The sequence below is a fragment of the Chelonoidis abingdonii genome, chromosome 14 (genome assembly GCF_003597395.2).
Source record: "Chelonoidis abingdonii isolate Lonesome George chromosome 14, CheloAbing_2.0, whole genome shotgun sequence".
Taxonomy (NCBI): Eukaryota; Metazoa; Chordata; order Testudines; family Testudinidae; genus Chelonoidis; species Chelonoidis abingdonii.
In genome coordinates, this window is record NC_133782.1 from 6,055,339 (window position 1) to 6,072,487 (window position 17,149).

At 45.9% G+C, this 17,149-nt stretch overlaps 1 protein-coding gene across 7 annotated transcripts in view; it reads left to right on the top strand.

The window, feature by feature from the left end:
• Positions 1 to 1,854: 1,854 nt before the first annotated feature.
• KCNQ2 (potassium voltage-gated channel subfamily Q member 2) overlaps positions 1,855 to 17,149 on the top strand; it is a 111,722-nt gene continuing 96,427 nt past the window's right edge. For all 7 annotated transcript variants that reach the window (XM_032766322.1, XM_032766320.1, XM_075072212.1 and 4 more), the window contains exon 1: positions 1,855 to 2,162. In XM_032766322.1, the coding sequence (XP_032622213.1) occupies positions 1,867 to 2,162 (296 nt within the window). In that variant the 5' untranslated portion in view covers positions 1,855 to 1,866. The remainder of the gene's footprint in view (positions 2,163 to 17,149) is intronic.

Below are 17,149 nucleotides of genomic sequence, written 5' to 3' on the forward strand. Positions count from 1 at the left end.
CCTCACTTTGCTAAGTCAGCTTCTCCTGGGAGGTGTCGAAATATTACGGTGACGCGAGACCGTACAAAACCCAATGGTAGGTAGATCGAGGACCCTAAAGCCAGAGCCAGTCCTGGGGATACATGCTCTGTAAGGTTTTTTGGGTGGTGTCTCCCTGAAACTTGGCTTAAACATCAAGGAGACCAGTGACTTATTAGGCAGACCTGGCTCTGCCCTGATGCCTTCAGCAGGATTGCTGCACTGAAGTCCTGAAGTTCTGCCAGGACTCTGGCAGAGGAGCGCCCTGCACTGGGTGCCACTCCTCCCACATCTCCTATCTAGAGGGGAAAGGAGCAAGGCACAGGAACGACAGAGGCAGCCAGCAGCCCAGCCCCACCACCGGGATAACCTTCTCCCTTTTCCTGCAGAGAAGAGCAAAGTCAGAGACAGTGGTTCCTGGCTTTATCCCTTCCCCTCATCCTGGGGAGAAGCAGTGAGTGTCTTCTCCTCATGGAGAGACAAGGGGAAGGATTAGCTCCTAGCTGGCTTCCCCCTCAACCCTTCCAGGGTAGAGAGGACCTACCCTGGCGGCTCTCCTCCCACTCTTTCCTGCTCCCCTCACCCAGTGGAAGAGTGGGGGTGGCCCCTGCTCGCTTCCTTCAACAGAGGAATGGGCGGGTGGGAGGAGTAGTAGCACCTCTACTGGCAGGGGCTTTTGCTTGTCTGTTTCCCAGAGAATCAGGGTCTAGCAGAGAAGAACTGGGGGAAGAGAATCCATTTGAGCCTGGGGAGGGGAGCCATTTGTGTGTCCGCATGATAATATGAATGTGGGGAAGGCTGGGAGGAGAGTCACTCTGGACCTGGAGTGTGTGTGTGGGGGAGTAGAGGGCTGGCTTCCTGGCTTGGGAGGGGATACAGTTGTGCATATTGGGGGATGGCTAACGGGGGGCAGGGAGAGGGCATGTGTTCCGCACAGATGAGTTGTGTGCACCTTTGGACGGTGTACAGCCACTGCTTAGTTTGTAATGAAAGAGGTGATGGGGTCATGTCGTTTTTTTACTTTCATAACTGACGGGGCAAGCCCAGAGGTGCCGGGGCTAGGAACTGCCAGGCCCAGAGGTGCTGGGGCGGAGCTAGGAACTGCCAGGCCCAGAGGTGTTGGGGGGAGAGCTATGCCAGGGCCAGAGGTGCCCGGGGGGGGGGGGGGGGGCTAGGAACTGCCAGGCCCAGAGGTGCTGGGGGGCTAGGAATTGCCCATCCCAGAGGTGCTGGGGGTCTAGGAACTGCCAGGCCCGGAGGTGCGGGGACTCTGACCTGCCAAGCCCAGAGGTACAGGGGCTCAGCCCTGGCACAAATCAAGCCCTGTGCATAGCAGCACCACTACCATGAACCTCCCTCCCTTCCCCCGCTAAGTCAGGGCGAAGGAGCCTGGATTTTCTTTCTTTGCAAAGCACAACAGGGAAAGGCGGAGGGAGGAGACCAGCACTCAACATCCCCAGGCCCTTCTCATCCCCGGGCTTCCCCAAAGGAGCACGCCTGGAAGGCGCTTCCGCGAAGCCGGGGGCCCGAGGAGCGGGGCGGGGGTGCCCCTCCCCGGCTCCCCGCTCCAGCCCCACCCCGGAGAGGCAGGGACAGCGCGCAGGGCGGGCAGGCGGAGCTGCAGCGAGCGGGCGGGCGGGCGGCCGGCGAGGGGGCTGGCCAGACTGCGGAGCGCCCTTGCGGCTTTTCCTTCCCGAGTCTCGGCGCTGCCTGCCCCGGCCCTGCCATGCCCCTCTCCGGCCCCGGGCTGCTGCCCTGCCCGCCGCCCCCCGCCCCGCGCCCGCTCTGAAAGCCAGCCAGGATCGGTCCCACCCCAGCCCGGGCTAACGACCGAGTCCCGGGGAGAGGATGGTGCAGAAATCCCGCAACGGAGGCGTGTACCCAGGTACGACCGGAGAGAAGAAGCTGAAAGTGGGGTTCGTTGGGCTGGATCCAGGCGCCCCGGATTCCAACCGGGACGGGGCGCTGCTGATCGCCGGCTCGGAGAGCACCAAGCGGGGCAGCATCCTGAGCAAGCCCCGCTCCGCGATCTCCGGGACGGGGAAGCCCCCCAAAAGGAATGCCTTTTACCGCAAGCTGCAGAATTTCCTCTACAACGTGCTGGAGAGACCCCGCGGCTGGGCTTTCATCTACCACGCCTACGTGTGAGTAGCCAGTGCGGGCGGCTTCGCGCAGCTTGCCCCGGAGAGGGAGGCTGGGGATCGCAGCTCACCTTGCAGCCAGGACAAGGGGCAGACAGGGGGCAGCCCGGGCGGGAGCCGATGCCCCGGGGGGCTAAACCCGAGATGCAGGGGGAGAGGCGCTGTGTGCAGAGGAGGAGGGGCGAGCTGCAGGGTGGCAGGTTTTCAGCTCCCCCCCTTTTTTTTCACGCTGGTCTGTCTGCATCTTGCAGCTCGGAAACACCCGCTGAGCCAGCCGCTTTTGAGCCTTCCCTTCCTGAGCCCTGGCTGCGCTGCATGCATTGTGTATTGTGCCTCGCCTGCTTGGGCCCCAGTGCAGGGTGCAGTTCTTAAGAAGGATGGGGGAGGGACCACCTCAAAAAATCAAACATGCAGCCTTGCAAAATTGGAGGGTCGCTTATCCCAGGAAGACTGATAGCGACGATGCAGATTTCCAGCCCTGAAGGGTACCAGATGCAATGCAAACACTTCTGGTTCTTAGATGAATACACTCGCGTAGCACCTTCGCTTGTATATCTGGGTGCTTGCCTCCTCTGCCTGATCACAATGTGCTGTGAGACATGACATGCTCACTGATCACTTGGTTCTGGTTTAGGTGGAGCAGTGGCTGGGTTTTTTGTTTTTGTTTTTGTTTTGGTCCTGCTTGGAATCATCCTAGCAATGCTGTTAGCAGCAAGGAACAAAAAAAAAAAAATCTGGCCCAGGGGCTGCTGTCTGTGCTGTGTCTTCCTTCTCTACCCCACCAGTCGCCCCTTCCGCTATCCCCAGCTTTGATGGATCTGTGTCTAGCAGCATTTTGGGCTGTGGACTGGAAGGTATTTATGGACAGCAGCTAAAGTAGTGCTGTGTCAGGGAAGAATGCTGATCAGTGTCTGATTTTTGACAGCAAAGACAGGGAGTGGTAGACAAAGGAGCAGTCCCAAGGCAGACATTTGCACTCAGATGCCCTTTTTTAACAAGTAACGTTTGTATTCCACTGATCTGTTGGAAGAAAGTGCAGATCAGCTCCTGTTGTTTGTGGGAATATAAAGGGGATGCCAAGCTGCATGATGTGCTGCTGTGTTACTGCAGCTCCGTTCCCTCTGGGAGTTTCCATGGTCCCCACTAGGCTCTTCTCCAAACCTGATGTAAGGCAGAGGCACCTATCTGGCTTTTCCTTTTGTTGTGGTAGGTTTTGGATTTGTTTTGAATTGAGGATTTGCCTCCCCCCAACCTGTTTTTTAATGTTTTTCCCTTTTACGTGATGGCGATGGTACCAAAAGTCACTGGGAAGTGCATTCAGGTCCTCAGCCATTTTGTAAGTGGAAGCATTTCAGAGAGATCTTGTTGCTGAGTAAACTTGGACGATGAAATTCTGACTCCACTGAGGTCCACGGGAGCATGGCTGTTCACTTCAACGGGGCCCAGGTTTCTCCCAGAGAGATCATAACTGAGTGAGAAGCAAATCACACCAATATATCTTCATTTCTCCATTTGGTCCACAGTTAGTATAAGTGTTACCCAGTGTTCAGAGCTGTCAAGCACCTTCAGCTCTCATGGGCTTCCCTTGCTCAGCACTTCCGAAAATCAGGCTCATATTTTGTGAACAAGTCCTGTGTATGTGTGCACAGGATACTTGATGATGAAATAGACATAAAGGCTTAATCAGTCCCTAGGGGCTGACTCTGTAGCTGTGATAGCCATTGTGATTGCAGGGATCAGGGTAAAGATGACACAAGTGGAATGGGATAAAAGCAAAATGACACATGGCAGGTTAACCCCGTGCAAAGAAGCTTTTTTAGTACAAAGAGAATAGTGTAGCTAACCTGTCTGACTCCTGTGTGATTAATCCAGACAGACACACTGTCCTGAATTTATTTCCTCAGGGCCCCTTTCAGAAACAAAGCTTTATAATGTCACTTGCTGTTCCTGAGGGAGTAATAGGATCATCCCAGATTCATGCAGCTACAAACTTTACATCAGCCCTCATAGTCCTTCCCCAGAGGTGAAATCCAGCCCCATGCAGAGGACCATCACAAGGCCTGTACTAAGTCCTCAAAACCAGACTTAAGTGGGGCTTAGACCTTGTGGTAAGTGTCTGAATTTCACCCTCTATGCTCCGTATGTGGGCACCACGTCCAGGGAATAAGTGTTTTTAGTTCCACAACCATGTGACGCATCTCCCCTGAACTTTTCCCACCTATCCGCCTCTCTCAGGAATACTTCAGCGCATTCCAAACCTCCAGACGTGTTGTTTTTTAAAGACTCTGCCACAAAACTGTTTCCCCTCAAGCCTCGATCAGGAAAATGCAGTCCAAGCTTATACTGCATGCAGTGCTGGACCAGTGACCATTTCAAGGGCCTACATATCATGATGCTTCAGACGCATGTTACACAGTATGGGGAAGCTGCCAAGCATTCTAGTCTTTTGGTCCATACTTGTGCCAGAGTTAGCCCTGGTACGTTGCTCATTGACAGATGTAAAGAACGTAATACACATCTAGACGAATGAAAGCCTGTGCACCAGTTTTGCCCCATTTGTTTTTGTAATTATTTATTTGTATTACGTTAGTGCTTAGAGAACCCAAATAACGCTAGTCCCTTAGGGTAGGTGCACTACCTACATATAGTGAGAGACAGTCCTTGTTACAAAGAGATTACCGGCTAAGTAGGCAAAGCAGACAAAGGGTGAGAGAACAGAGGCACAGGTAGGTGAAATGACTTGCTCAAGATCACACACACAGCAGGGCAGTGGCAGAGCTGGGGTCAGAATCAAGGTCTCTTGACTTCTAGGGCAGTGCCCTAGCCACTAGACCTTGTTACCTCCTCCCTCAGTGGAACCTGTTTGGGGAGCATAAGTGGTGCATAGGCCTTCTGTACAGGAGTGAATTTCATCTGCAATGCACATGTGTAGTGTTTGACTCAGTTTCCACCAGGGTGCGGAGCTCTGGGGAGTTTTCATGCGCCATCGTGCAGGTAGTGAGTGCTTCACCCACTGAAATGAAGGCAGGTGTGTTTGTGTCAGTGATTAGACTCTCAAATATTGTCTCCTTACAGCGAAACTTCCTAACACATTTGTCTCCTACGTTGAAAAAATGCACATGGATTCTATGTTAAATGCAGATAGATGTATTTGCATACGTAACTCTGTAACATGTACATCTGGAGCACCACACGTTAGAGTCTGACATCACACAGTGAAGTAAACTATTGTACGTCTAAGTGTGCATGGTATGTTCATTTCCACATGCAAGTCTCAGCCAGGGTTTTTCTTGTTTTTCCTTGTTTTTGACCCTCGCATCTCACACAATGATGACTGTTTAAAAAAACAAGGGAAATTCAGTCCAAAAATGTAGTTAAAGCAGTATTGTGGTTGACTATATGAAAGCATATATGAAAGTTATGGCACACAGCCATATAACAATTGGGACTGATTTGCTTTGTCCTCTGTTCCACTCCCCTAGCTGTAATGGTATTCTGGGCATAAAAGTGCTTTCTCAGCCAATGCTAGCTCTGCATTTTCTTTTTGGACCTTGTCTTCTTTCAGGGATGAAGTATGGGATTTGGCAAACCACAGCAGTGTGCTAGCATTCTCTTGACATTGTGTGGGTGGTTGGTACTTTGGTTTTAAAAGGTCAGATGTCCTGAATTTCCTCTCGGAGAAGTGAGCAGATAGGTAGCTTCCCAGTGCTGGTGGTCAGTTTTCACAGCTGATGATTAGCTCACCACAGGAATCCAAGCGAGCTGCAGTCTCATCCCAAAGGATCTACTTCCCTCTGGACATGTACTGTTGCCCCTTTGTGCCAGTTTGGGGGCAAAACCACAGACTATTCTGTGTTTCTGTATTGTGATTGATTTTTTTGACACCTTCCCCAGGCTAACACAAGTGGTGGCCTGTTCATAGGATATAAAATGGACCTAATTTTTTGACCTTGCCCTTCACTTGAAAACACACAATTTTGCACAAGCAGTTTCATGCACTAACAGCCAAGCATGCAGGGGACAGAATTTTCATGTGCAAAACTGTCTGCTGGAGTGAAGGTTGAGTTCTGCCCCTACTGAAAATCAGTCCCATTGTATCTATGATTTTCATTGGATTATTTCTCTCATGTCCGCTCTAATTCTTCTGTCAGAGTCTGACCTAAGCATGAGGCCTGATACTGCTCAAGTGAAGCCCCACTTAAGTACTGACATAGGCTTTTCCTGGGAGACAGCTGGTGCTTAGGCCTTGAACTGGCTGTCTACATAGAGGTTGTGTGGGTGGCTGGTACTCGGGCTTGAGGCTGTCTTTCCCTTTTGCCTATTTCACATATTTCTTCAAATTCCTCTATCTTGCTCACTGTAATGTGTTTATAGGATGCAATATCTAGTATCCTGTCTTCTGACAGTGACTGCTGCCAGATGCTTCAGAGGGACTGAACAGAACAGGGCAATTATTGAGTGATCCATCCCCTGTTGTTCATTCTCAGCTTCTGGACGTCAGAGGTTTAGGGACACTCAGAGCATGGGATTGTGTCTCTGAACATCTTGGTTAATAGCCACTGATGGACCTGTCCTCCGTGAATTTATCTAATTCTCTTCTCAATCCAGTTATACTTATTGGCCTTCACAACATCCCCTGGGAACGAGTTCCACATGTTGACTGTGCATTGTGTGAAGAAGTGCTTCCTTTTGTTTGTTTTAAACCTGCTGCTTATTAATTTCATTGGGTGCCTCTGGTTCCTGTGTTATGTGAAGGGGTAAATAACACTTCCTTATTCACTTTTTTGGCACTATTCATGATTTTATAGACCTTTATCATACCCCTCCTTAATTGTCTCTTTCCCAAGCTGAAGAAGTGGGCGTACTATGAATTTATGTGGTGGCATTATGATATTTTCTGTCTCATTATCTATCCCTTTCCTAATGGTTCGTAACATTCTGTTTGTTTCTTTGAGTGCCATGGCACATTGAACAGATGTTTTCAGAGAAAGATCTCTTTCTTGAGTGGTAACAGCTAATTTAGACCTCATCATTTTATAGGTATGATTGGGATTCTGTTTTCCAATGTGATTACTTTGCATTTATCAAGATTGAATTTCACCTGCCATCTTGTTGCCAATTGTCATAAACAGATAAGAAAAGTTAATAGCACAGAAGCACTTTATATCTCTTTGACTGTAAAGGGTTAACAAGTTCAGTAAGCATGGCTGTCACCCCACCAGAGGACCAATCAGGAGACAGGATACTTTCAAATCTTGAGGGAGGGAAGTTTCTGTGTGTGCTGTTAGTTTTTGGTTGTTGTTCACTCTGGGGGCTTAGAGGGACCAGACGTGCAACAGGTTTCTCTCCAATCTCCCTGATAACAGGTTCTTATAATTCCAAATAGTAAGTAGTAGGTAGATGGCGAGTTGGGTTTTATGTTTGTTTTCTTATTTGCAAATGTGCATTTGGCTGAAAGGAGTTTTAATTGTGCATTTGGCTGGAAGAGTTCAAATTTATATTTTGCTGAAAGGATTTATTTGTACTTGAATACTAGGCTGGGAGGGTATTTCCAGTGCCGATAGCTAAAAACCTGTACCTAATCCATCTTAATTTACAAAGATAATTTTTACTGTTTTTTTTTTCTTTAATTAAAAGTTTCTTGTTTAAGAACCTGATTGTTTTTATTCTGGTGAACCCCAGAGGACTGGGTCTGGATACCAGGGAATTGGTGGGAGAAAGGAGGGAAGGGGGAGAGAAAGGCTAATTTCTCTCTGTGTCAGGATTCTGTCTCTCTCAGGGAGAGTCTGGAGGGGGAGAGGAAGGAGGGGGAAAGTGCATTTCCTCTCTGTTTAGATTCCAGGGTTTGACACAGTGACCTTCCAGGGTAACCAGGGAGGGGAAGCCTGTGGAGGCAACGGTGGGGAGGTTTCTTTCCTTGTGTTAAGATCCAGAGGGTCTGGGTCTTGGGTTCCCCGGCAGGTTTTGGGGGGACCAGAGTGTACCAGGCACTGGAATTCCTGGTTGGTGGCAGCGCTACAGGTCCTAAGCTGGTAATCAGGCTTAGAGGAATTCATGCTGGTACCCCATCTTTTGGACGCTAAGGTTCAGAGTGGGGAATTGTACCATGACACCAGTCATTCAGTTTTGTGAGATCTTTTTGTAAATCTTTGCGGTTAGCTTTGGACTTAACTACCTTGGGTAATTTTGTGTCATCTGCAAGGTTTACCCACTTTTCCATATCATTTGTGAATATGTTGAATAGCACTGGTACCAGTACAGATCCTTGGAGGACCCCGCTATTTACCTCTCTCCACTTTGAAAATTGACCATTTATTCCTACTCCTTGTTTCCTATTTTTTAACCAGTTACCAATCCATGAGACTACCTTCCCTCTTAATCCATGACTGCTTACTTTGCTTAAGAGCCTATGGTGAGGGACTTTGTCATAGGCTTTCTGAAAGTCCAAGTACTCTCTTGTACACATGCTTGTTGACACTCTCAAAGAATTCTAATAGAATAACAAGGCATGATTTTCCTTTACAAAAGCCGCATTGACTCTTCCCCAACATATTGTATTCATCTGGTCTGATAATTCTGTTCTTTACTATACTGTCAACCGGTTTGCCAGGTGCTGAAGTTAGGCTTATCGGCCTGTAATTGCCAGAATCACCTCTGGAGTCTGTTTTAAAAATCGGCATTACATTAGTTATCCTCCAGTCCTCTGGTACAGAGGTTCATTTAAATGATAGGTTACGTACCGCATAGTAGTTCTGCAGTTTCATATTTGAGTTCCTTCAGAACTCTTGGGTGAATACCATCAGGTCCTGGTGACTTATTACTAGTAAACTTATCACATCAGTATGTACCTCAAGCTGATTTTTTTTTTCTTTAATTTCAACCAAAATCATTCATCCATTTCTCAGAACATGGTTGGGAGAAAATACAGTGTTTTACTCATGTCAAAAAAATTACAACCATGTTTAATACTTCCATGTTCTGCTCCAGTACAGTGTTTGTGAGAGAACAGGATTAGGTTGGTGCAGTGAAGCCATATCAAATAATGCAACTTTGGTTTTGGAGTGTCTTTCCTACAGAAACATGGACCTATTTCTGTTGGTGTTGAATTCTCTTAATTCCCACCAAGTCAATGTGAGCTGATGTCACTCAGCACCTGGCAGGATCAGGCCCTGTATCACATAGTAGTTTGCACAATTTCAGGTTATTGACCTCACTTACAGCTTCTGGTGATCAAGGGTCAAAAATGACGTAAGTCTCAAATGAAAATAAGCAAATTATTCTGGTGACCTTAACTTGGTCTCCCGAACATAGTTACAATAGACATTGTTATCTAATTATAACAGACCCACATTACAAGGGGGATGATTGGCGATCTCACTGGTGCTAAATAAAGGTATCACAGATTGGCACAAAGGCGTATTGCATATTGAGGGATCTTGCCAGCCCTCTATCTGGCTCTATCCAGTGCTGTTAGATCTTCTATTTCCACAACTTCAATTATTTAAAGGGACACTAATTATATTCTAAGTACAAATAATTGAGCTACACTGACAGTTACCCTATGGGGAAGAATGGACCCTTGAGATTGCAGAGAAGTACTTTTTCTTTAAATGCAGTCCCTCAATTGTCTTTCCTTTCCATCCAGAGTCCAGGGCAGGAGTCATTCTTCCACAATAAAAATTAAAGATGCCATGTCCTCACCTCACTGAACATGCCAAGCGACTTCAGCTCCCCACACAATACCATCAGCTCTATCCTGGCCAACCAGAATATGACACCTTATAATATATAACTTGAAGAAGCTGGGGGTTCATACCCATTTATTATAAAGCACCGAAATATAAAAGTGTGGATGGCTTGGTGGGAAATATCTCAAGCAGAAGTCATGAGCTGATGTAGAGAGGAGATTGCTTTATCGTAGCCTTTGGGCTTTTTTAACTGCATGACAGCCAATAGGGAGCTAAACTAAGCAGTTCTTCCACCTATCCGCCAGTTGTGTCTGGCTTCCGTATTTCTAAGGTGCTGTTGGCATGTTAGAACCTTTCTCCCCTAAAGCTTGCTATTTGGTTATTACTAGGGTGGATGGCCTTCTTTTTAAAGTTATTTTTCTGACACTCCCCCTCCAAAAACCCTAAACCACAAAAAAAAGACTTTACTAACAGATGTTACAATCAGCAATTCATGTGGAGTATTATGCACCCTCTGCACAGTGGAAGCCCCAGCAGTTCTTTCAGAGGGAGCCCAAACTAATGAACTAATCTAAGTCCTGGAAATTTGCTGACATTCTTGATTGCTGTGGCGCATGCACAAAGAAATAATGCAAAAAGCAGCAACCCCTGTAGAATCACGTCGTTTTGTGCTAGAACAGACACCTGGTGGGGAAACAGGGCTTGCAGGGGGAAGAAGTTGAGGGCAGGGATGGGGAACGTTAAGGATATAGTATCTCTTTAAGGTTTAAAGGAAGAGAAAGTGCAATCAAGATGAAATCCATTATTTCAGGGTTGGCTGTGCAACCCCTGTGTTTTTAAGCATTTATAACAGGACTTCTCCTAGGGCTTAGTGCTCTCTGGTGTATGGAAGAGAAATGATCCCTTAGGATGTCACATGGGGGTAAGAAGCAATCAAATGAATTTAAGAAAGAGAAGATATAGGCTGAATACCATGAAATTAACTGACTACAGAATCACTCCCCGTGTGAATGGGTGGGATCCCTATTACTTGAGACATTTAAAATCTCCTTGGATTCCACAGGAGGTGATGTCCTGTAGGCACCAGTCTAACTCATGCCCTCTATAGAAAGATAATATCTTATAAGGGACAATCTTACTCCTGGGATGGGGAATGGATTAGTTGATTTCATAGTTCTTTTTCTTCTGTCTTGTTGCTGTGCTTCTCTGAGTGTTTGAAAGATACACCAAGAATGATGTGTATGAAGCTTAGTTGATAAACAGCCTTGGATATAGCCTGAACCTTAAAGAGCCCTGTCTTGAGTGATCTGTTAGTCCCATGACAGATTGTTCTATAGGATCTCATGGAGTGGAACTGGTTAGCAACCTTGATGTGCCACAGCTGTGCACTTGCACAGTCAAAACCTACTGAAACTGATGCTCTTTCCTTTGCTATTAGAGCTCTACTGGATTACAGAAGACAAGTCACTCAGAGAGGCTGCTGTTTTGATTAGCTAAAAACAGATTAATAGTGTCAGCGAGATACTCGGTTGTTTCAGCTGAACAGGTGCCCAAAGGCAAAGTACCCACATTTCCTGTGTGGATTATGCATCTTAAAAAGGATGCAGTCAGAGTGCCAGTGTGTGGTGTTTAGATGCTGCTTGTGATTATTAGAACTAGGAGCACTGGCTGTTGGGAGTCTGAAAGGACAGGAAGGAGCGGGGTGGAGTTGAGGAGCCAGAGTGAGAGTTACAGAGGGTGCAGCAGCAGCTTGGTACAGAGGTTTCCACTGTAAAAATAAAGTCTGTTGAAGTTTATTTGCTACAACACAGTGGTGCTCAGAAACTCCGATGGTGAGGATGGTATAAGAACTGGAGTGGAACAGGAATAGAAAACAGAGTCTGGCTTTGATATGCAAACTAAAAACCAGACTGAGAAGACTTGGCAAAACCTAGCCCCAGCCCAGGTTTGGTCCACTTCTGTAGAAACTAGAGATGAGTTAAATACAGAGCCATTGTTCCAACCCCCCTGAAATTCAGGCAAAATGAGATCTAGAGCTGAGCCTGCCCAGGTTTTAGTTTTTCAAAGCCTAAACCCAGCTGATGAGGTTCTGAGAAACCAAACCAACCACGGGTGTGTTGCTCAGTTCCCTGAGTGAGGTGTTCTTTACAAAGGGAACTTTATAACAGACCCTAATAAAAATGTGGGAGAGAATGCAGGAGTACAGAAATGTGGGAAGGTGTGATAAGGAATCAATGCCTATGGAACTGTTTATTATTAATCATCATTATTATTATTTTATTATTCATTAATCACAGTAGCACTTAATAACCCAATCAGGGCCCCGCTGTGCTGAGTTCTGTACAAATACATAGCAAAGAGACAGTCTCAAAGATCTTACTCTCTAAACGTGATGAGAGACAACGGTTGGAGATGGATAGTGAAATGAGGGGAAGGACAAGGTTACAGTGATAAAGTAAGAGGCAGTCACAGCCTGCCTGCTCCCCAACCATTGTACTGAGAGGCGTTAGTTGCAGGATCACCAGGGTGAATCATGAGACGTTTGGCACTTTGTCTCTTGGAGAACTGAGGTTTATTCTCTCTTCTGAGTGTGTGTGGACTGGCCATTAGTTCAAAAGGAGGAGACCCTCTTAGTTATGAACTTTCAGGCCAGTGAATTTCCGGATACCTCATTTGTAAATGGACTTCTGCTTTCCTGAAAGCTTTGTTTTCTGGTGCTCTTTTCTTATAGCTGTGCCGCCGAGGGATGTGACAAAATCAGAGCGAAATACAGCTGAGATAGCTGGAGTTACTGCTGTGCGCTACAATAGCTTGCAGCAGTAGGGCAGTAGATAAGAACACAGGTTCTGCTGATGGGCTGTCAGTCCTTATGAAGTTATTACCGCCCGCAGGGGGAAAGCATTACCATAAATACTGACATACACGGTGACTCGTACGTACAGAAACTACCCTGTCTCATATTTCAGGAACGAGTAAACCTAGGAGCTTGTTTCCTTGTAGACACTCAGCCCGTCTCTTTATTGTGATATCTGTTCAGTGCAGCTGAAGGGTAATTTCAATACCCAGTGCAACAGGAAAATATAAAAGTCAAAGAAAAGATTAATTAACGTAATATGTAGTAAAGAGTAACGATAATCCATATTTATTATGCTAACAGTGTCCCCAGCTGAAATAAGAGCTCCGTTGTGGTGCTGCACATACACATGGTAAGAGACCATCCTGTGCCCAAAAAGCTTATCAAAAAGTCTCAAAAAGACAAGACAGATGAAAGACAGGAGAAAGGGTTGCAGCAGACAGCTGTCAGGATGGTGTCTGCCCAAACATCACCTTGGTTCCACTCTACTGTTTGATGTTATTTCTGTTTTATTTTTTTTCTGGTTTTGTTTGTGAGGTTTGCAAAAGAATGTCTGAGTTCTTGGGGCTGAGGTGGGGTGAGGAGAAGGCAGGAGGGGAGGCGCTAATAGGAATGTGGAGTGGTAAAGACAAGCTCATTCAGATTTTCCAGCCCAATAGGAAATTGATGCTGATGATCCTGAACATCCTGCTCAGGAATAACATAATCATAAATATCAATCTCCAGCATCCTCTGTGTTGTTTTCTCCACTGTATTTCATAAAATGTGGCCTTGCCCTGTGTTTTGTCCCAAGTGTTGCTGATGGTGCATTTGAGGAATGCTGGCTATATCCTTCATGTGGGACGAAAGTGGCCTGTTATCTCTGAGGCTACGTCTTCAATACCCGCCATATCGGTGGGTAGCAATCGATTGCTCGGGGATCGATATATCGCGTCTCATCTAGACGCGATATATTGATCCCTGAACGCGCTTATTTCGATTCCAGAACTCCACCAACCCGAACGGAGTTGTGGAATCGACAGGGGGAGCCGTGGACATCGATCCCGCGCCATGAGGACGGTGAGTAATTTGATCTTAGATACTTTGACTTCAGCTACATTATTCATGTAGCTGAAGTTGCGTATCTAAGATCAATTTTCCCCCGTAGTGTAGACCAGCCCTGAGACACATGCATATCAGCAAAATGTCCAGTTGCATCATTTCCTTTCCCTTTGTCAATGACGCGGTTCTTGAGAACCCCCCCATGATAAGATACTACCTGACAGCTGTCCACCCTTTGCCGGGACCTTGCTATCAGTGTCACAGCCTACAGGGTGCTCATTTGCCTTCAACAATATCTTTAGCTACAATACGGTACATAGATCCAGGGATTCCAGTTGAGTTTGTAACACTCTGTACCTCAAAATAGCACCCTGGAACCCCTGTTGTGATGGGTTGGATCACAGAAACCCCCTTGGGAACTGCCAGCTGATGTGCCAAGACTACTTGTGCCTCTGCTTTCCCTGCCAGCTTGAGACTCCAGCACCCTGTCCTGTTGAGCCAGACACACCAGTCTGCTCCAACAAAGACCCAGGGTCTGAACCACGTGTCCCAAAGCTGCAGACTTAACTGAATGCAACTTAAGAAGTGTTCCTGTCTTTAACACTCAGATGCCCAACTCTGAATGGGGGCTAAACCACAAATAAATCCACTTTACCCTGTATAAATCTTATACAGGGTAAACTCATAAATTGTTCACCCTCTATAACACTCATAGAGAGATATGTACAGCTGTTTGCCCCCCCAGGTATTAATACATATTCTGGGTTAATTAATAAGTAAAAAGTGATTTTATTAAATATGGAAAGTAGGATTTAAGTGGTTCCAAGTAGTAGCAGACAGAACATAGTGAATTACCAAGTAAAATAAAATAAAACACGCAAGTTTGAGTCTAATACAGTAAGAAAACTGAGTACAGATAAAAACCTCACCCTTAGAGGAATTCCGGTATGCTTCTTTTTACAGACTAGTCTCCTTCTAGTCTGGGTCCAACAATCACTCACACCCCCTGTAGTTACTGTCCTTTGTTCTAGTTTCTTTCAGGTATCCTTGGGGGTGGAGAGGCTCTCTCTTTAATCAGCTGAAGACAAAATGGAGGGATCTGCCAGGGGTTTAAGTAGATTTTCTGTTGTGGGTGGAGACCCGCTCTTCTCTCCTATGCAAAGTCCAGCTCCAAGATGGAGTTTTGGAGTCACATGGGCAAGTCACATGTCCCCACATGACTCAGTTTTTACAGGCAGCAACCATTGCTTACCTGCTACCTTGAATGTCTTCATATAGACTTCTTATGTGGATTGGAGCCTCCCAAGATCCATTATCCCTTAAGTGCTTCTCGATTGAGCACTTAATTTGCACATTCCTTTCTCAAGAAGCTGACCAAATGCTTTACTAAGGTTACTTAAAAATCAAGCCAGTACACAGCCAGTATTCATAACTTTGAATACAAAAATGACACATGCATACAAATAGGATTAATAGATTCAGTAGATCATAGACCTTTACAGAGATATGTTACATGGCATATGTAGCATAAAACATATTCTAGTTATGTCATATATATATTCATAAGCATATTTCCATAAAGCCTTATGGGAGGCACCGTCACACCCGTATTGACCACTCTGATAGGATTAAGATATGTTTTGTCTGAAGTATGCCTTGTGAAGTATCATTTTAAAAAGCCTTGATTTATGGAACATTAATATCTTGTTGAGTTGTGTGTACTATCATTGGATGTGAAGTTATGAAGTGTCACTATGTGTGTGTTACTGAAATACGTTGTGAGGTTGGGACACACCCACACTGGCCTTTTAGTGGTAACAAAGGAGCAACTATCCCTGGCCAGACAGGTGTTGATAGCCCATCAAGAAGAATCCACTCACCCAGAGACCTGTGCAATGGAGGCGGCCTAATCCCCCATCCAGGCAAAGATCATTTTAGCAGCTGGAAGAAAGCATAAAAGAGGGACAGTGATATCATCACTTGGCCTCTTCCCCCCTCTCCCATCTCAACACCCGGAAGATCGTCTGGAAGAAAAAAGACTTTTGAACTGGAGTGATTGGTCCCAAGCTGGGAAGGGAATCCAGACTGTGTATTGAGACCTGTGAGCTGCCTGTAACATCTATTAGGGTGAGAGACAGCTCGATTCAAATCTTGCTTAGTCCGTAGAATTTAGATTACGAATTTATTTTTATTTATTGTGTAAAAGACTCTGATCCCTATGCCTGCTACTTATAATCTGTCTTTCTGTAGTTACTAACTCTGTGTTATATTTTATATAAAACAGTGTGTTTTTGGTTGAAGTGCTCAGGGAATCACAGCTCAGATTACTAAGTCCACTTTCTTGGACAAAGTGGTGAATTAATTAATGAGCTTGCACAGTCTTGAGCAATGCAAAACGGTGTATTTCTGGGGTGCAAGGCTGAGGTGATCTGCTGGTGCCTCTCTCTGTATTATTCGTGAGTGGCTTAGAGAGCATTCTTGCAATTTCGCTGGGTATGAGGCTCCACATGCTGATGGCTGAATAATTGTAGCTCCTGGAGGGCGTTGGTTGCTTGTCACTGGCATAGCTTTGTGGGAGACAGCCCAGGCTGGAGAGCTAAGGGGACAGAGTAGTCCCACAGTTCCGGGTTTCACATTGGGGATTTCGTCAAAGTTAATTTCTACAAAGTGCATATCTTATGGGCAATGTAACTGCTTCCTGGAAGAAATTAATATTATTTCTGATACCTTGTTAGGCCAATGACCTTGTGGTGCCCTATGACAGATATGGCACATGCCAGTTTTCTGTAATCAGGTATGTGTCTGTGATGAGTAAGTGCACCGAATTTTGAGGTTCCAGCTCTAAAGGACACTTACTATATGAGTGTAGCTCAACAGGGTAGTTTGAACAGTTGAGATGAAATAGTTCTTGAAGAATCTGTCCAAAAGTTCTAGCCTGCACAAACCCTATGCTGTTAAAAGTGCTAGTTCAACATTCTGGCAGTGGGTGTATGTTTGTGGATTGATTCCGTGCTCTAGTGTCCCAGCAGAAACTCTGATTTCTGTTGGGCTGGTCCAATGCAGAATGACATACTCCAGTAATGAAATGGCCACTGACCTTATCTGGCTTTAGCAGTGAACCTGTGCATGTGGCGAGATTGGTCTGGTCTCTGCAATTCAAATTAATGCAATGTGTGCACATAAACTTGTGGGTTTGTACAGAGCCTATGACAATGGGCTCCTAGGAGCTACTTCAATACGAATAATAAACAGTAACAATAATAATTAATGAAAATACCTGAAGGTAAGCTCAGAAGAACAAGAGTCTTTTTAATCAATAGGATTCATTTTATATATTGCTCTTGCCTGTTTAGAAAAGTGAGCATGATATTGATGGTTCAGCATTTAATAAAGGGAAGGGTAAGAGA